This window comes from Etheostoma spectabile, chromosome 14 (genome assembly GCF_008692095.1).
Source record: "Etheostoma spectabile isolate EspeVRDwgs_2016 chromosome 14, UIUC_Espe_1.0, whole genome shotgun sequence".
Taxonomy (NCBI): Eukaryota; Metazoa; Chordata; class Actinopteri; order Perciformes; family Percidae; genus Etheostoma; species Etheostoma spectabile.
Window position 1 is genome coordinate 8,389,805 of NC_045746.1, and position 20,829 is coordinate 8,410,633.

Consider the following 20,829-nt stretch of genomic DNA (forward strand, 5'->3'; position numbering starts at 1 on the left):
GTATGTGTGTGTGGTGTTAATATAATAATATATATATATATATATATATATATATACACACACTACCGTTCAAAAGTTTGGGGTCACATTGAAATGTCCTTATTTAAGGAAAAGCACTGTACTTTTCAATGAAGATAACTTTAAACTAGTCTTAACTTTGAAGAAATACACTCTATACATTGCTAATGTGGTAAATGCTATTCTAGCTGCAAATGTCTGGTTTTTGGTGCAAATCTACATAGGTGTATAGAGGCCCATTTCTAGCAACTATCACTCAGTGTTCTAATGGTACAATGTGTTTGCTCATTGGCTCAGAAGGCTAACTGATGATTAGAAAACCCTTGTGCAATCATGTTCACACATCTGAAAACAGTTTAGGTCGTTACAGAAGCTACAAAACTGACCTTCGTTTGAGCAGATTGAGTTTCTGGAGCATCACATTTGTGGGGTCAATTAAACGCTCAAAATGGCCAGAAAAAGAGAACTTTCATCTGAAACTCGACAGTCTATTCTTGTCCTTAGAAATGCAGGCTATTATATGCGAGACATTGCTAAGAAATTGAAGATTTCCTACAACGGTGTGTACTACTCCCTTCAGAGGACAGCACAAACAGGCTCTAACCAGAGTAGAGAAAGAAGTGGGAGGCCGCGTTGCACAACTGAGCAAGAAGATAAGTACAATAGAGTCTCTAGTTTGAGAAACAGACACCTCACAGGTCCCCAACTGGAATCTTCATTAAATAGTACCCGCAAAACACCAGTGTCAACATCTACAGTGAAGAGGCGGCTGCGGGATTCTGGGCTTCAGGGCAGAGTGGCAAAGAAAAAGCCATATCTGAGACTGGCAAATAAAAGAAAAAGGTTAAGATGGGCAAAAGAACACAGACATTGGACAGAGGAAGACTGGAAAAAAGTGTTGTGGACGGATGAATCCAAGTTTGAGGTGTTTGGATCACAAAGAAGAAAGTTTGTGAGGCGAGAATAAAGAAAAGATGCTGGAAGAATGCGACGCCATCTGTTAAGCATGGTGGAGGTAATATGATGGTCTGGGGTTGCTTTGGTGCTGGTAAGGTGGGAGATTTGTACAGGGTAAAAGGGATTCTGAATAAGGAAGGCTATCACTCTATTTTGCACCGCCATGCATACCAGTGGACAGGCTTGATTGGAGCCAATTTCATCCTACAAACAGGACAATGACCCTAAAACACCTCCAAATTGTGCAAGAACTATTTAGAGCAGAAGCAGGCAGCTGGTATTCTATCGGTAATGGAGTGGCCAGCGCAGTACCAGATCTGAACCCCATTGAGCTGTTGTGGGAGCAGCTGACCGTATGGTACGCAAGAAGTGCCATCCAACCAATCCAACTTGTGGGAGCTGCTTCTGGAAGCGTGGGGTGCAATTTCTCCAGAACCTCAAACAATTAACAGAGAATGCCAAAGGTCTGCAGTGCTGTAATTGCCGCAAATGGAGGATTCTTTGACGAATGCAAAGTTGATGTAAAAAAATCTATTTCAAATACAAATCATATTTCTAACCTTGTCAATGTCTGACTTTTCTATTCATTTCACAACGTATGGTGGTAATAAGTGTGATTTTCAGGAAAACACAAAATTGTTGGGTGACCCAACATTTTGAATGGTAGTGATTACATATACATGGTGTACTGAATATATCAAGTTTTCATTGCTGTCATGTCTGGTGAGGCAAACACTGGTTGTGAAAACAAAAGGGAATGATTGTGATTTCTTTCTGAGAATGTGGTGATAGACAGAATAAAATGAGAGAAGAGTTGAACAAGAGAATAACAAAAGAAAAGAAGACAGCATGTTGCCTACATGCTGTCTCCTTTTCTAAATCCCAAAGGACAAAAGGACTAATTCAAGTAATCAATGAGATTTATCTAATTGGCAATGTTTTTAAAAGAGGCAATGTTCACTCTCATGGCTGTCATTTGAAGTGTGACTAATGGTCAATTAAACTACGTTTCACTTTACCACTTTAGTCCTTTTGTTACACTGCAAGCATGTTGTTGTATGAATGCAAAAACATGTATCCTTAAATATAAAATGAATTTGATTAATCCCATTTAGGGCTGTTTCTAAATTAAAACGTGTTTGAGTTGTGGTTTAACAGCTGGATTGTTAATCCCCCATGTCTGCTGTATCCAAACCAGTGCACACCAATAACTGCCACTGAATTTTAACTATTGACTTCAAGCCAAAGTCATATTTGTCCTTGTCTTTAATATGTCAGTGTAGAGGATCATTTTAAGGGCAAAGTGTTTTGGAACTGGAATGTGGCCAGAGAGTTAATATGTTCATGCTGAATATGTTTGATCTATCTGGATGAATACCTGCCCCGCACAGTAAATTATGAAACACCGTCACCATGACAGGGGTGTCATGAAGGGTGTCTTGTAATAAACTACCCAGCATGTCTTGGGGATCCACATTGGAACTTAGACAAGCATGATGATGACGCAGTAGAAAACTGTGCCTGAAACTATCTCGGCGCATAGCACATAGAGGCACAACAATATTCACACACATTAAAACGTGATCTAAACGCACAGCGCAGGATAGACTCGTGACACAAGATGTTGCCTCTGGGGTTAAGCACATCTGCCTCCCACTACAGTGTGACAGCAAGCAGACACAGAGTAATGAGAGCCACTGCAGAGAGCCAGTCAGCAACACACAGAGAAAGACAGGGGCAGAGACAGTAGCTCACACTATGCATCATGTTCGCGTCAGTCAACAACAGTTTTCCTTCATGGAAGATACATCAGGGGGGTTTTCCCGGGTTTAATTACACTTTGAGCTGATGAGGACAGCAGTGGTCATATCAATTTCAGTAAAAAATATTGTGATTTGATTTATGGATAGAGGGTTGAAATTAAGGCACTGATAAATTCTCTTTCAGGAATAATTTCATAGTAAACATATAGCTGCTCCATGCAGTATTGCACGCCTAAGTTTCTCAGTAAATTGTCCATAATGCAATGTTTAGTTTACGGATAAGGCATCTTGTAGAAAACCTCACAAACGAAGAACGTTTCAGTTAAAAAAAATATACTTTTAACACAAAGATCACACAAAATACAAATGAAAGGCCCGTCTGCACAATAGTTTTTCACATCCCATTTAAAACAAAACCCAGCTGACCAAATTTGCTGTTCCAAAACATGCTAGGAAGACAAAAGCTTGATCATTCTTGGTCTTGATTCCTGATTTTACATGCAGCCATTAAAGTAAATCAGGGAAGGTGGGGCGGTTCTACAGCATTTAGGAGTCTTGCTGCACCAGTTTAAGCAGTTACATGTAAATTAATGATTTGTAATGGGGGTGCGAACAAGAGTCACAAAAGTAAGGCTCATAGCTAACCAAAAATAGCTTCTAAGCTCCAAAACATGACTTGACAATAGGCAGACTGCGGTCAGAGGCTCAGCTGCCGTGTGGCACAATGCTATCAGTGCCAATAATCAGGACTCCCATATAGTTACAGAGGGTGAAGGAAATTGTTTTATATCCAATAAGCCTAGCAGATAAACTAATCCTGTATGACGTAAAATATTAGGATAATCTTAATAATCGCCATACATATACATATTGTGATACACTCAGTATGCCTTATAAAGTCTTCTAAGCATGGTATGTATTCATCCAGTAGGCCTTTTGTGAAAGCCTAACAACCTATGTAGCACAGTTGTCTAGACTACTGTTTCTTGCACTTTCATGCAATTTATACGAAAATACACGTACATGAAAATGGCTTCTAAATCTTCTTATTCAGAAACCTGCAGTATGATCTCTTTGATACAATCATGAGCAGATTTCCTACCACTTTTGAAGTTTCATGCTGGACACACAGATTGAGTCTAAAAGAGTCACTAACATTCACACCTAAATTTTACCAGATGGATGTGGGAAAGATTAGTTATTAACTGCGTAGGTGATAAGATGGCAATTAGGGAGCTAGAAACAGTGGTTTGTTCCCACACACACATAAATTGAAGGCAGCACTCTGCTAAAAACATTTCACTTCCATCACAGGCGAGGTCATTGCCACTAGCAACCTCTAACCAAATCCTGATCCGTTCACCTCCAAGGCCAATCCAGCTTGAAAGGATCCACATGGTCTACCAGGGTGAGTGGTGTGAAACACAGTAACACACACAAAGCACACAAACAAATCTAGCATCCTGTTTCTTTTGGATCTACTGTTCTAGCAACGCAATTTCCTCCATTATAGAAGATGTGTTGAGTGATTTTGAAAGATTCACCTTCAGCCACTATTCATCTGTGGTGCTTGTGTGTGTGCTTGTGTGATTGGTGCTTGTGTGTGTCAGCAGAAGTGTGTGCTCTGGAGCATTAACACTATAGAAGTATAGCAGTCTTGAAGAGGTTGTGCTTAAACTCCCCTGTTCTTCTATTCCCTAAGAGGCACTTGTTATTTTTCTTTAACAATGCACTGTACCAGAAATGACATATGCTGCAGATATCCAAAGGCAATGGCAGCTCTGGAGAAAGTTTAATAAATTAATAAGTCAGTTTTTGTATTATTCTAAGTAAGCTGAAGAGCCACAAGGCAAAGAGAAGCTTAATGTTATTTTTGTATGATCCATTTGGGACGCAGGTGATCATTCTGATATGACACCCATAGTAACTTTCGGTAACACTTTACTTGACAGTACGACACAAATGTGACATGACACTGTCATGAACGTATCATAAAAATTATAAACAAGTCATTACGTTTTATAACTCGGTCATTAAGTGGATTCGGTTTTGGCATGTCAAGTAGACATTGTTTCGGTTGTCTGATTATGATCTTGGTCATGACAAGTTACATTTGTTTGGGATGTCTTTGTAATTACACTGATCTTAACCAGGATGACATTACTAGAAGATGTATTGTATATATGTATTACACTGTCATAAAAGGGTGTTGACAGCCAGTTTTGTGAAATATCCTGTCTCACATCATCTGACCAAGTGATAAAATTGGTCTCTAATGTGGTCTCTAACATCCTCTGGTAATGTGTGTAAATGTCAAGTTTCATTACAAAGACATCCAAACAAATTTAATGTCAAATTGTCAGGACCAAGACAAAATTCTGGTAATGCACTTTGATTAATGTAAGTCATAATCAAGACAACTCGAACAAATGTCAACTTGTGATGACAAAAACCGAATGCACTAATTGTCAGAAGTCATAAAAATGTATGAATGTTTTTAAGGTTAATAATAATAATCTAATAATAATAATGTATAGTCCTTTCACGTTCTCCTTTTACGTGATTGTTATCGGGGAAGGGTCGCCTTCCCTTTAAGGTGGTAGCCATGTGGGCAGCAGTGTGATGAGATGTAATGTTAGTACAACTGGGTTATTGTAATGAGAAGAGAGGCTCTCCATGTGTAGAAAAGTGCGTGGCAGCTGCTGCTGCACACAGTGATGCACGTACTTTTCCATGGGTGGTGAAGCTACGTGGTCAGTGTGTTCTGTTCGCTGCAAAGAGAAAATTAATCACCTGATTAATGCAGCGTGATGTCTCCCGGCCATTGTTCACCGCATAAAGATGTACCAACCAGGTGAAAGCTAATATAGTTAGCCTAAAGAAACAAGGCGTCCGTCCAACTAACGTTATGGTTGATGCCGCAATGCTGGAAATGTGAACTAATCTACAGCAGTATGTGTCTTACTTAATGTATTTACAATGATTAAGTGTTTGGATACACCGTTTGTTCTAGTACTGACATGCAGGCTCTGCCTGACAGCAAACCAACATCACAATCAACGTTGTCAATTACTAAGAAATAAGCAGGCGGAGGAAGCAACATGCATGCATTATTACAGTTCAACAAAGAAGGTTCCGTTTTAATTTAAAATTTTTATGTAGATGCAGTATTTTCCCAATATTGTGCAGGCCTACCTTAATCACCCGTCTTTCACTCTGTTTCTCCATAGCTGTGCCCGGACAAAGTGCCACCCAGTGCAGCTCGGTCTGAGCCCCGCAATGGCCGTCGGATGGGGAACAACTTTTTGTTGCCGCTGTGATCCGCTTTGAGTGCAGTCCAGGTTATGTGCTGGAGGGACCGAGTGCCATTGAATGTTTGACAGTTCCCAATGCCCTGGCACAATGGAACAGCTCCATTCCAGCTGTATAGGTAGGGCAGAATACTCAAATACAACAAACAGACACAAACGCTTGCCAGTTAGCTGGATGGTTTTTTGTTGTTTGTTTGTTTATCTTGCTTTCCTTCTTGGCTTTTTCTATTGTATTTACTTCACTTCTTCACTTCTTTCCATCATTCATTCTGTCTCTGTGTCTCTCCCACTGATTGATGCCTTGAATGTCAAACTCTTGTTCTACAACACAGATGTGGGCTGCCAGCCATTGCCTGTAGCAATGCATCGAGATGCAGCACACAGGTGGCAGGCACCACGGGGTCACAAATACACACAGACATACTCAAACCTGTTTGGAGATAGCCACATGTCTATACAGTACAAAGGCACACTCAACACACACATGCATGTTGTTTTTTACAGAATGTTCTTAAGGTTCCCATGACATACTGCTTTTTAATGCTTTATATAGGCCTTAGTGGTCCCTAATAACATATCTGAAGTCTCTTTTCCGAAATTCAGCCTTAGGGCTGAATTACAGCCGCTGGAGCCAGTCCCACAATGACCTCCCTTGACAAATGCCATTCTGTGTCTGTAGCTATTGGGGAGGAGAGAGGGGCACAAGGAGGGGTGTGGCCTTGACCACCTGCCATCTTTCGCTCATTACAAGCATGATGTCTCTCTCTTTCTCATGGGCCGAAATATCTGGGCTGGTAAAGCAGAGACATGGAAGTAATCTTTCCCCTTATGAACAATAGGGAAGATTCCAGATTGACCAATCTGAGTTTATTTTTCTCAAGGCGGAGCAGGATACCCAGGGCTTGGGGGGTAAGGAGCATGCGAATTCTTAGGCTAAAAGCATTCCAATAACTCCATTCATTTTGGCATCCCTTTGACAATGAATAAATGAAGCGTTTAAAGACTCTTTTTCATTGTTTATTAAGAAACACGACAGTGTATAAAAGGCTCCATTGCTTGTATCTCACATTATGGCTGTGTCATTACTACGCGAAATTACCCTACAGTCAGGAGAAACTCGCAGGCAGTTTCGACTCACATTATGTGCTGTTAGCTGTTTAATTACTAATGTTAAACTAGCATTTTAGTTAGCAATAATTGGCTGTGCTTATGTGATCTCCTATATTATTCCACACACTCCGTCTCTGCAAGATTCAAAATGATTGAGATTTCTTTGGCACAGCTACCAGAATACTTCCAGACAGATTTCTCACAACACATCTACATCGTCAAGCTCAGTTTGAGGCTGCGCAGTAACGCTCATACACACAGAAAAGTGCTTCTAATTGACTTCACTGGTCTCCTCAAAGTCTAAAGGTGTGGTGTCCATTTCTTGATGGTCTACGGTTTACCCCTATTGTCATTTGTAGCCACTGGGGGACCATTGGCAGGTAGGGAAATTCATAATACTCATGTTACTGTTACAAAAATATCTCATAAAGTGACATTAATGCCATGGGACCTTTAAAACAAGTTGGAAATGTACCAAGTGAAGAACTTAAAAGATAAAACTTTTTGTCATGTTTCTTTTTTTTTAAATATTTTTGCTTAACCTGTTGCAGGATCATCATCCTGTGCAATGTTAAAACTTGTTTGGAGAAATTCCCTAATCCTACTAGGAAAATTCATCTATGTTGAGGAAAAAGGTTAGAAAGACAATTAAGAAATATGAAATATTTTTTAAATAGTATTTTAGTGTGCAATGTATGCACATACCTAATCTTACTCTGCTGCATCTTTGTACATCCATGATACATTGGTATGCTGCAATATACTAATGTCCTTTCATCACTTTTTTTGCAGTTCCATGTGGAGGCAATCTGACCCAACGAACTGGCACCATCTTATCTCTGGCTTTCCTGAGCACCTCAACAGCCTCAACTGTGTCTGGAAATCACTGTTCCTGAAGGAACAGGAATCCAGGTTTGTATAAGAGAGTTTCTCCCTGGCATCACGTACCTCTGGGGAACAGGTAGTAATCAGATCCCGCACAAATGTGTTACCATCAGTAAATTAAAGACTGATTTCAAGTGGAACCAAGGAAGTAAGTAGTTAATCCACAAACATGTAAATGTGCTGTATTATATAGCGTTCCAGTCAACAACCGCTCAAGCGCTTTACATTACAGGAAACATTCACCATTCACAAACATCATACACTGTGGCCGGGGCTGCCGTACAAGGTGCCACCTGTCATCAGATATACATTCATACACACTCACACTCCGATGCACAGCACGGGGGCAATCGGGGTTCAGTGTCTTGCCCAAGGACACTTCGACAATGACTGCAGGGGCGGGGATCGAACACCAACCTTCCGATTGGCAGGCAACCGCTCTACCACTGAGCCACAGCCGCCCATATGGCAATCGAATACGTTTTTTTGGAAGAGAAAAAGAAATATGAAAAGTGTTATAATGAAATGCACAAAATAAAAATAATTGACCTAAAGGCATACAATAAGAGAGATTTGGATTTATGATTCAAAGTGCTGTTTTTTTTTTTTACTTGCTTACTGTCAGCATGTTGTTTTTCCCAATGTATCAGTTAATGAATAGAGATGCATTGCAGTGACCCATCGTGAAACAGTATCCGGTCAAACTGTTTAAGGAATTACCAGATTGTATTACCGTTAGTCTGTAGCATTTACAGCTTGCATAGTCTTGACAACAAGCTCCCGTGTGCTGAACTGTTTTCATCTTACCAAGGGCTAATAACAGGTGTACCCATGGTATATCACATTATAGCATTTGCAGTTATATAGACTTGGAGGAGGCTCAAAATTTAATTTGGTAGATCACTATACCAGAAACTTAAGATTGCACAACTTGAAATACATTTGTATATAATTGCCTCTTGAATTATTTTAGTTTTTCTGGGAATTAATTCGTTTGCATAGTCTTATTCTTGATGCGTGTGGAAGGAACTCCACCAGGAACCTGTGCGAGGTCCTGGGGATCTGCTGATGGAAAGTTTTAGACTTATGCTTCAGACTCTGTGGCTAAGAACAGTGCTTCCCTCGGCTATTAGCTCCGTCACCTCAGTGACTGTCCTTGCAGGTCAAATACACAAGATGGGCCACAGGCGCACTTAGCATGCTGCACAGCACTGCACACTAACATGGCTTGGAGGTGGAATAGACCAAGAATAAGAACAGAGACTTAACTGTACGCACACGCTTAAAAGGCAAACAGCATGACACTGGAACGTACTGTATACGTAACCTGAATGACAGTGGTAGAGTTTGGTGAGTATGTATTCGAGTTTGTGTCCTTGTGTTCTTTTGGCCACCACTGCTCACCAGACAAACACACATCCTCATTCCAAAGGGTCAATACCTTTGCCACCAAAATGTGATGTGCTAATGTAGAGGGTTGTGCTTTGTTATACTCTGCAGCTGAATCCTCCTCTCTTTACATCACTAAGTCGACATTATCTTTTACCAGGTCTTGTCTCTGTCGCTCCGCCAGAAAAAGAGAACTTTCATCTGAAACTCGACAGTCTATTCTTGTCCTTAGAAATGCAGGCTATTATATGCGAGACATTGCTAAGAAATTGAAGATTTCCTACAACGGTGTGTACTAGTCCCTGCATGATGGACAGCACAATAACATGGCTTACCAGCGTATAGTATGAAGAAAGATATTGTGTGGGAGGTTCCTGCGTTTCACAAGATATTGTTTGTCTGAGAAGAATGATAAAGTACAATAGAGTCTCTAGTTTGAGAAACAGACACCTCACAGGTCCCCAACTGGAATCTTCATTAAATAGTACCCGCAAAACACCAGTGTCAACATCTACAGTGAGAGCGGCTGCGGGATTCTGGCTTCAGGCAGAGTGGCAAAGAAAAAGCCATATCTGAGACTGGCAAATAAAGAAAAGGTTAAGATGGGCAAAAGAACACAGACATTGGACAGAGGAAGACTGGAAAAAGTGTTGTGGACGGATGAATCCAAGTTTGAGGTGTGTTGGATCACAAAAAAAAGTTTGTGAGACGCAGAATAAATGAAAAGATGCTGGAAGAATGCCTGACGCCATCTGTTAAGCATGGTGGAGGTATATATGTTCTGGGGTTGCTTTGGTGCTGGTAAGGTGGGAGATTTGTACAGGGTAAAAGGGATTCTGAATGGAAGGCTATCACTCTATTTGCACGCCATGCATACCCAGTGGACAGCGCTTATTGGAGCCAATTTCATCCTACAACAGGACAATGACCCTAAACACACCTCCAAATTGTGCAAGAACTATTTAGAGCAAAGCAGGCAGCTGGTATCTATCGGTAATGAGTGGCCGCGCAGTCACCAGATCTGAACCCCATGAGCTGTTGTGGGAGCAGCTTGACCGTATGGTACGCAAGAAGTGCCCATCCACCAATCCAACTTGTGGGAGCTGCTTCTGGAAGCGTGGGGTGCAATTTCTCCAGATTACCTCAACAAATAACAGCTAGAATGCCAAAGGTTCGCAGTGCTGTAATTGCTGCAAATGGAGGATTCTTTGACGAATGCAAAGTTTGATGTAAAAAAATCTATTTCAAATACAATCATTATTTCTAACCTTGTCAATGTCTTGACTCTATTTTCTATTCATTTTCACAACGTATGGTGGTAAATAAGTGTGACTTTTCAGGAAAACACAAAATTGTTTGGGTGACCCCAACATTTTGAATGGTAGTGTATATTACATATACATGGTGTACTGAATATATCAAGTTTTCATTGCTGTCATGTCTGGTGAGGCAAATCACTGGTTGTGAAAACAAAAGGGAATGATTGTGATTTCTTTCTGAGAATGTGGTGATAGACAGAATAAAATGAGAGGAAAGAGTTGAACAAGAGAATAACAAAAGAAAAGAAGACAGCATGTTGCCTACATGCTGTCTCCTTTTTCTAACTCCCAAAGGACAAAAGGACTAATTCAAGTAATCAATGAGATTTATCTAATTGGCAATGTTTTTAAAAAAGAGGCAATTGTCACTCTCATGGCTGTCATTTGAAGTGTGACTAATGCGTCAATTAAACTACGTTTCACTTTACCACTTTAGCTCCTTTTGTTACACTGCAAGCATGTTGTTGTATGAATGCAAAACATGTATCCTTAAAATATAAAATGAATTTGATGTAATCCCATTTAGGGCTGTTTCTAACTTAAAACGTGTTTGAGTTGTGGTTTAACAGCTGGATTGTTAATCCCCCATGTCTGCTGTATCCAAACCAGTGCACACCAATAACTGCCACTGAATTTTAACTATTGACTTCAAGCCAAAGTCATATTTGTCCTTGTCTTTAATATGTCAGTGTAGAGGATCATTTTAAGGGCAAAGTGTTTTGGAACTGGAATGTGGCCAGAGAGTTAATATGTTTCATGCTGACATATGTTTGATCTATCTGGATGAATACCTGCCCCGCACAGTAAATTATGAAACACCGTCACCATGACAGGGGTGTCATGAAGGGTGTCTTGTAATAAACTACCCAGCATGTCTTGGGGATCCCACATTGGAACTTAGACAAGCATGATGATGACGCAGTAAGAAACTGTGCCATTGAAACTATCTCGGCGCATAGCACATAGAGGCACAACAATATTCACACACATTAAAACGTGATCTAAACGCACAGCGCAGGATAGACTCGCTGACACACAGATGTTGCCTCTGGGGTTAAGCACATCTGCCTCCCACTACAGTGTGACAGCAAGCAGACACAGAGTAATGAGAGCCACTGCAGAGAGCCAGTCAGCAACACACAGAGAAAGACAGGGGCAGAGACAGATATGCTCACACTATGCATCATGTTCTGCGTCAGTCAACAACAGTTTTCCTTCATGGAAGATACATCATGGGGGGTTTTCCCGGGTTTAATTACACTTTGAGCTGATGAGGACAGCAGGTGGTCATATCAGTAATTTCAGTAATAAATATTGTGATTTGATTTATGGATAGAGGGTTGAAATTAAGGCACTGATAAATTCTCTTTCAGGAATAATTTCATAGTAAACATATAGCTGCTCCATGCAGTATTGCACGCCTAAGTTTCTCAGTAAATTGTCCATAATGCAATGTTTAGTTTACGGATAAGGCATCTTGTAGAAAACCTCACAAACGAAGAACGTTTCAGTTAAAAAAATATACTTTTACACACAAAGATCACACAAAATACAAATGAAAGGCCCGTCTGCACAATAGTTTTTCACATCCCATTTAAAACAAAACCCAGCTGACCAAATTTGCTGTTCCAAAACATGCTAGGAAGACAAAAGCTTGATCATTCTTGGTCTTGATTCCTGTATTTTACATGCAGCCATTAAAGTAAATCAGGGAAGGTGGGGTCTCTACAGCATTTAGGAGTCTTGCTGCACCAGTTTAAGCAGTTACATGTAAATTAATGATTTGTTAATTGGGGGTGCGAACACAGAGTCACAAAAGTAAGGCTCATATGCTAACCAAAAATAGCTTCTAAGCTCCAAAACATGACTTGACATAGGCAGACTGCGGTCAGAGGCTCAGCTGCCGTGTGGCACAATGCTATCAGTGCCAATAATCAGGACTCCCATATAGTTACAAGAGGCTGAAGGAAATTGTTTTATATCCAATAAGCATAGCAGATAAACTAATCCTGTATGACAGTAAAATATTAGGATAATCTTAATAATCGCCATACATATACATATTGTGATACACTCAGTATGCCTTATAAAGTCTTCTAAGCATGTTATGTATTCATCACAGTAGGACCTTTTGTGAAAGCCTAACATCACCTATGTAGCACAGTTCTAGTCTAGACTACTGTTTCTTTGCACTTTCATGCAATTTTATACGAAAATACACGTACATGAAAATGGCTTCTAAATCTTCTTATTCAGAAACCTGCAGTATGATCTCTTTGATACAATCATGAGCAGATTTCCTACCACATTTTTGAAGTTTCATGCTGGACACACAGATTGAGTCCCTAAAAGAGTCACTAACATTCACACCTAAATTTTACCAGATGGATGTGGGAAAGATTAGTTATTTAACTGCGTAGGTGATAAGATGGCAATTAGGGAGCTAGAAACAGTGGTTTGTTCCCACACACACATAAATTGAAGGCAGCACTCTGCTAAAAACATTTCACTTTTCTCCATCACAGGCGAGTCATTGCCACTAGCAACCTCTAACCAAATCCTGATCCGCTTCACCTCCAAAGGCCAATCCAGCTTGAAAGGATTCCACATGGTCTACCAGGGTGAGTGGTGTGAAACACAGTAACACACACAAATGCACACAAACAAATCCTAGCATCCTGTTTCTTTTGGATCTCCTATGTTCTAGCAACGCAATTTCCCTCCATTATAGAAGATGTGTTGAGTGATTTTGAAAGGATTCACCTTCAGCCACTATTTCATCTGTGATGTGCTTGTGTGTGTGCTTGTGTGATTGGTGCTTGTGTGTGTCAGCAGAAGTGTGTGCTCTGGAGCATTAACACTATAGAAGTATAGCAGTCTGTTGAAGAGGTTGTGCTTAAACTCCCCTGTTCTTCTATTCCCCTAAGAGGCACTTGTTATTTTTCTTTAACAATGCACTGTACCAGAAATGACATATGCTGCAGATATCCAAAGGCAATGGCAGCTCTGGAGAAAGTTTAATAAATTAATAAGTCAGTTTTTGTATTTTATTCTAAGTAAGCTGAAGGAGCCACAAGGCAAAGAGAAGCTTAATGTTATTTTTTTGTATGATCCATTTGGGACGCAGCGTGATCATTCTGATATGACACCCATAGTAACTTTTCGGTAACACTTTACTTGACAGTATCGACACAAATGTGACATGACACTGTCATGAACGTATCATAAAAATTATAAACAAGTCATTAACGTTTTATAACTTCGGTCATTAAGTGTCATTCGGTTTTTGTCATGTCAAGTAGACATTGTTTCGGTTGTCTTGATTATGATCTTGGTCATGACAAGTTACATTTGTTTGGGATGTCTTTGTAATTACAACTTGATCTTAACCAGGATGACATTACTAGAAGATGTATTGTATATATGTATTACACTGTCATAAAAGTGTGTTGACAGCCAGTTTTGTGAAATATCCTGTCTCACATCTATCTGACCAAGTGATAAAATTGGTCTCTAATGTGGTCTCTAACATCCTCTGGTAATGTGTGTAAATGTCAAGTTTTCATTACAAAGACATCCCAAACAAATTTAATGTCAACTTGTCAGGACCAAGACAACTTCTGGTAATGTCACTTTGATTAATGTCAAGTCATAATCAAGACAACTCGAACAAATGTCAACTTGTGATGACAAAAACCGAATGCCACTAATTGTCAGAAGTCATAAAAATGTATGACTTGTTTTTAAGGTTAATAATAATAATACTAATAATAATAATGTATAGTCCTTTCACCGTTCTCCTTTTACGTGATTGTTATCGGGGAAGGGTCGCCCCTTCCCCTTTAAGGCTGGTAGCCATGTGGGCAGCATGTGTATGAGATGTAATGTTAGTACAACTGGGTTATTGTAATGAGAAGAGAGGCTCTCCATGTGTAGAAAAGTGCCGTGGCAGCTGCTGCTGCACACAGTGATGCACGTACTTTTCCATGGGTGGTGAAGCTACAGTGGTCAGTGTGTTCTGTTCGCTGCAAAGAGAAAATTAATCACCTGATTAATGCAGCGTGATCGTCTCCCGGCCATTGTTCACCGCATAAAGATGCTACCAACCAGGCTAAAGCTAATATAGTTAGCCTAAAGAAACAAGGCGTCCGTCCCAACTAACGTTATGGTTTGATGCCGCAATGCTGGAAATGTAGAACTAATCTACAGCAGTATGTGTCTTATCTAATGTAATTTACACTGATTTAAGTGTTCTTGGATACACAGTTTGTTGCTAGTACGTGACATGCAGGCTCTGCATGCACAGCAAACCAACATCACAATCAACGTTGATCAATTTATCTAAGAAATAAGCAGGCCGGAGGAAGCAACATGCATGCATTATTACAGTTCAACAAAGAATGGTTCCGTTTTAATTTAAAATTTTTATGTAGATGCAGTATTTTCCCAATATTGTGCAGGCCTACCTCTAATCACCCTGTCTTTCACTCTGTTTCTCCATAGCTGTGCCACGGACAAGTGCCACCCAGTGCAGCTCGGTCCCTGAGCCCCGCAATGGCCGTCGGATGGGGAACAACTTTTCTGTTGCCGCTGTGATCCGCTTTGAGTGCAGTCCAGGTTATGTGCTGGAGGGACCGAGTGCCATTGAATGTTTGACAGTTCCCAATGCCCTGGCACAATGGAACAGCTCCATTCCCAGCTGTATAGGTAGGGCATGAATACTCAAATACAACAAACAGACACAAACGCTTGCCAGTTAGCCTGGATGTGTTTTTTGTTTGTTTGTTTGTTTATCTTGCTTTCCTTCTTGGCTTTTTTCTTCATTTGTATTTACTTCACTTCTTCACTTCCTTTCCATCATTCATTCTGTCTCTGTGTCTCTCCCACCTGATTGATGCCTTGAATGTCAAACTCTTGTTACTACAACACAGATGTGGGCTGCCAGCCATTGCCTGTAGCAATGCATCGAGATGCAGCACACAGGTGGCAGGCACCACCGAGGGTCACAAATACACACAGACATACTCAAACACTCGTTTGGAGATAGCCACATGTCTATACAGTACAAAGGCACACTCACACACACATTGCATGTTGTTTTTTACAGAATGTTCTTAAGGTTCCCATGACATACTGCTTTTTTAATGCTTTTATATAGGCCTTAGTGGTCCCCTAATACCATATCTGAAGTCTCTTTTCCGAAATTCAGCCTTAGTGCTGAATTACAGCCGCTGGAGCCAGTCCCACAATGAGCCTCCCTTGACACATGCCATTTCTGTGTCTGTAGCTATTGGGGAGGAGAAGGGTGGCACAAGGAGGGGTTGTGGCCTTGACCACCTGCCATCTTTCGCTCATTTACAAGCCATGATGTCTCTCTCTTTCTCATGGGCCGAAATATCTGGGCTGGTAAAGCAGAGACATGGGAAGTAATCTTTCCCCTTATGACTACATATAGGGAAGATTCCAGATTGACCAATCTGAGTTTTTATTTTCTCAAAGGCGGAGCAGGATACCCAGGGCTTGGGGGGTAAGCGAGCATGCGGAAATTCTTAGGCTAAAAGCATTCCAATAACTCCCATTCATTTTGGCATCCCTTTGACAATGAATAACTGAAGCGTTTAAAGACTCTATTTTTCCATTGTTTATTAAGAAACACGACAGTGTATAAAAGGCTCCATTGCCTTGTATCTCACATTATGGCTGTGTCATTACTACGCGAAATTACCCTACAGTCAGGAGAAACTCGCAGGCAGTTTCGACTCACATTATGTGCTGTTAGCTGTTTAATTACTAATGTTAACTAGCATTTTAGTTAGCAATAATTGGCCTGTGCTTATGTGATCTCCTTATATATTCCTACACACTCCGTCTCTGCAAGATTCAAAATGATTGAGATTTCTCTTGGCACAGCTACCAGAATACTTCCAGACAGATTTCTCACAACACATCTACATCGTCAAGCTCAGTTTGAGGCTGCGCAGTAACGCTCAATCATCACCAGAAAAGTGCTTCTAATTGACTTCACTGGTCTCCCTCAAAGTCTAAAGGTGTGGTGTCCATTTCTTTGATGGTCTACGGTTTACACCTATTGTCATTTGTAGCCACTGGGGGACCATTGGCAGGCTAGGGAAATTCATAATACTCATGTTACTGTTACAAAAATATCTCATAAAGTGACATTATCATGCCATGGGACCTTTAAAACAAGTTGGAAATGTACCAAGTGAAGAACTTAAAAGATAAAAACTATTTTGTCATGTTTCTTTTTTTTTTTAATATATTTTTGCTTAACCTGTTGCAGGATCATCATCCTGTTTGCAATGTTAACACTTGTTTGGAGAAAATTCCCTAATCCTACTAGGAAAATTACATCTATGTTGAGGAAAAAGGTTAAGAAAGACAATTAAGAAATATGAAATATTTTTTTAAATAGTATTTTAGTGTGCAATGTATGCACATACCTAATCTTACTCTGCCTGCATCTTTGTACATCCATGATACATTTGGTATGCTGCAATATAACTTAATGTCCTTTCATCACTTTTTTTCTGCAGTTCCATGTGGAGGCAATCTGACCCAACGAACTGGCACCATCTTATCTCCTGGCTTTCCTGAGCCTTACCTCAACAGCCTCAACTGTGTCTGGAAGATCACTGTTCCTGAAGGAACAGGAATCCAGGTTTGTATAAGAGAGTTTCTCCCTGGCATCAACGTACCTCCTGGGGAACAGGTAGTAATCAGATCCCGCACAAATGTGTTACATCCAGTAAATTAAAGACTGATTTCAAGTGGAACCCAAGGAAGTAAGTAGTTAATCCACAAATACATGTAAATGTGCTGTATTTATATAGCGCTTTTCCAGTCTTAACAACTGCTCAAAGCGCTTTTACATCTACAGGAAACATTCACCATTCACACACATTCATACACTGTGGCCGGGGCTGCCGTACAAGGTGCCACCTGCTCATCAGATATACATTCATACACACTCACACTCCGATGCACAGCACCGGGGGCAACTCGGGGTTCAGTGTCTTGCCCAAGGACACTTCGACAATGACTGCAGGGGCGGGGATCGAACCACCAACCTTCCGATTGGCAGGCAACCGCTCTACCACTGAGCCACAGCCGCCCATATGGCAATTCCGAATACGTTTTTTTGGAAGAGAAAAAGAAATATGAAAAGTGTTATAATAGAAATGCACAAAATAAAAATAATTGACCTAAAGGCATACAATAAGAGAGATTTGGATTTATGATTCAAAGTGCTGTTTTTTTTTTTTACTTGCTTACTGTCAGCATGTTGTTTTTCCCAATTGTATCAGTTAATGAATATTGAGATGCATTGCAGTGACCCATCTGTGAAACAGTATCCGGTCAAACTGTTTAAGGAATTACCAGATTGTATTTACCGTTAGTCTGTAGCATTTACAGCTCTGCATAGTCTTGACAACAAGCTCCCGTGTGCTGAACTGTTTTCATCTTACCAAGGGCTAATCAACAGGTGTACCCATGGTATATCACATTATAGCATTTGCAGTTATATAGACTTTGGAGAGGCTCAAAATTTAATTTGGTAGATCACTATACCAGAAACTTAAGATTGCACAACTTGAAATACATTTGTATATAATTGCCTCTTGAATTATTTTAGTTTTCTTTCTTGGGAATTAATTCAGTTTGCATAGTCTTATTCTTTGATGCGTATGTGAAGGAACTCCACCAGGAACCTGTGCGAGGTCCCTGGGGATCTGCCTGATGGAAAGTTTTTAGACTTATGCTTCAGACTCTGTGGCTAATGACCTCAGTGCCTTCCCTCGGCTATTAGCTCCGTCACCTCAGCTGACTGTCCTTGCAGGTCAAATACACAAGATGGGCCACAGGCGCACTTAGCATGCTGCACAGCACTGCACACTAACATGGCTTGGAGGTGGAATAGACCAAGAATAAGAACAGAGACTTAACTGTACGCACACGCTTTAAAAGGCAAACAGCATGACACTGGAACGTACTGTATACGTAACCTGACTGACAGTGGTAGAGTTTGGTGAGTATGTATTCGAGTTTGTGTCCTTGTGTTCTTTTGGCCACCACTGCTCACCCAGACACACACACATCCTCATTCCAAAGGGTCAATACCTTTGCCACCAAAATGTGATGTGCTAAATGTAGAGGGTTTGCTGCTTTGTCTATACTCTGCAGCTGAATCCTCCTCATCTTTACCATCCTAAGTCGACCTTATCTCTTTCACATTGTCTTTGTCTCTGTCGCTCCCCTTCTACTAGCTAGCAGAGAGACATTTAATTGGAGTGTCATGATTTAGAAGAGAACTTAAAGGAGCGAGGTGCCTTGCCGGCACATTTGCTGTGGCCCCCTAATGAAAGATCAATCTGTGATCTGCGTCGTCTCCCTGGGATGCGCCAGAGCTCCTACCACCCCTTTAATTGGCTCGTATCCGATCTATAGCCATCCAAGGAGAGGGCTAAGGAATAGACGTGAGAGGGAAGAGAAAGGGAGTCTCGGAGAGAATAAAGGAATGAAGAACATTACAATGTTGAAGAAATGAGTGCATTTTAGCTGAAGACAGAGAACAAGGATGTAGTAGATATGGCACATTGTAGCCCTATTTCACACATTCACTTTAATTTTGGCAATTTTATGTATTTGGGAAAAGCCTACTACTTCCTTTGGTTAGCATTTAAAAGCAAAATAAGTTTTAAAATCCATAATTCAGGAGAATTTTATTCTTACAGTATGTGGTATTTTTGCCTAATTTAAAATCAAATGCCCACCACTTGAACACAGCCTTCCAAAAGTGTGTTTGAAATAAAGAAAAGAAAGCAAAGACATACTAAAGTGCACAATGACTAACGTTTTGTCCTATTGATAACGTGCTTTTTGTGAAGTCCTCATAGCTTTGATGATTACATTTTTTTTTACCCTTTATGTATATATTAAACAGTATAAAACAAAACAAGTTAATATAGTTATTTGTGCCTTTAAAAACACTCTGACTCTTAACTATGAGTGTTCCTGTGAAACACTCAATGAGTACAAAATAGAAGATTAGTGACCTGTTGTTTTGTACACAGAACTTGCTTTGTCATTCTGGGGATATCCTGTATGTGACATTTTGACAGCTGTTACTCTTGAAGTAACAGTAGTTACGAGCCAAATGGCCATGCTTCGTGTTTCCCCACTCATTCATCTTCAACCTGTCAACTTCATTTCTGATCTCCCTACACAAACACCCTTGACCCTACTGTTCCTGCTTTGCACTCTAAATCCCATACTTCTTTTTGTCTGTCTCATCCCTTTCTCAGATCCAGGTAATCAGCTTTGTCACAGAGCAGAACTGGGACTCGCTGGAGGTGTTTGACGGAGGAGACAACACTGACACCATGCTTGGCAGCTTCTCAGGTATTGCATATGTATGTATATGTGTTTGTATGTGTGCGTTTATTTTCTTGCATGTGTTTAATCGTGTTTTCAGCATTTAGAGTATTCCCACCTCAACCTTAGACACAACACATTTTTAAAACCACTCATCTACACCTGCCAAAAGCATTGTGGAAGCAACATACTAGCCTAATCAGTTTTCAAAGAGCAAAACAAATTCCTGGAACATCTACATACTCGGTTTGTTAACCAAATTAGCACGTGCAGTAGTAATAATGGGGGGGCTCATTTGGCACAAATGTTATTGTAACATTGCTAAATTAAATTCCGAGTGGCTAAAGACAGCTGCTGTAGTTATGGGAATGGTTGAGTTTCCCCCTGAACATCTTGGTACAATTATACAAAGGTTAGCCTTTTCTGTGTGGAGTTGAAGTAAACGTGTGTTTACAGTGTCTGTGTTACTCCCCTCATGGTGAGGAGACAGCAACAGGGAATTCTCCTTTTTATTTGTGCTTGGAACCTGACCAGAAGTAAATGTTAGATGTACCCTGAGGTAAAAAGATCAAAGAGAAATGCCAGGCTCACAAATTTGAGTTATTAAACAACTAATTACAGGCAATACAGTATCTGTAGAACATATGAGTTTATTTTATTTTTATTTTTATTTTGTTTTGGGGG

General features: G+C 40.4%; 1 protein-coding gene across 5 annotated transcripts in view; it reads left to right on the forward strand.

The window, feature by feature from the left end:
* The window catches only part of csmd2 (CUB and Sushi multiple domains 2), a gene marked incomplete at its 5' end in the record, with an annotated part of 270,610 nt that overhangs the window by 187,944 nt on the left and 61,837 nt on the right, over window positions 1–20,829 (forward strand). For all 5 annotated transcript variants that reach the window (XM_032535085.1, XM_032535083.1, XM_032535084.1 and 2 more), the window contains 4 exon segments: window positions 13,278–13,373; window positions 15,256–15,459; window positions 17,307–17,431; window positions 20,076–20,172. In XM_032535085.1, coding sequence (XP_032390976.1) covers window positions 13,278–13,373; window positions 15,256–15,459; window positions 17,307–17,431; window positions 20,076–20,172 — 522 coding nt within the window.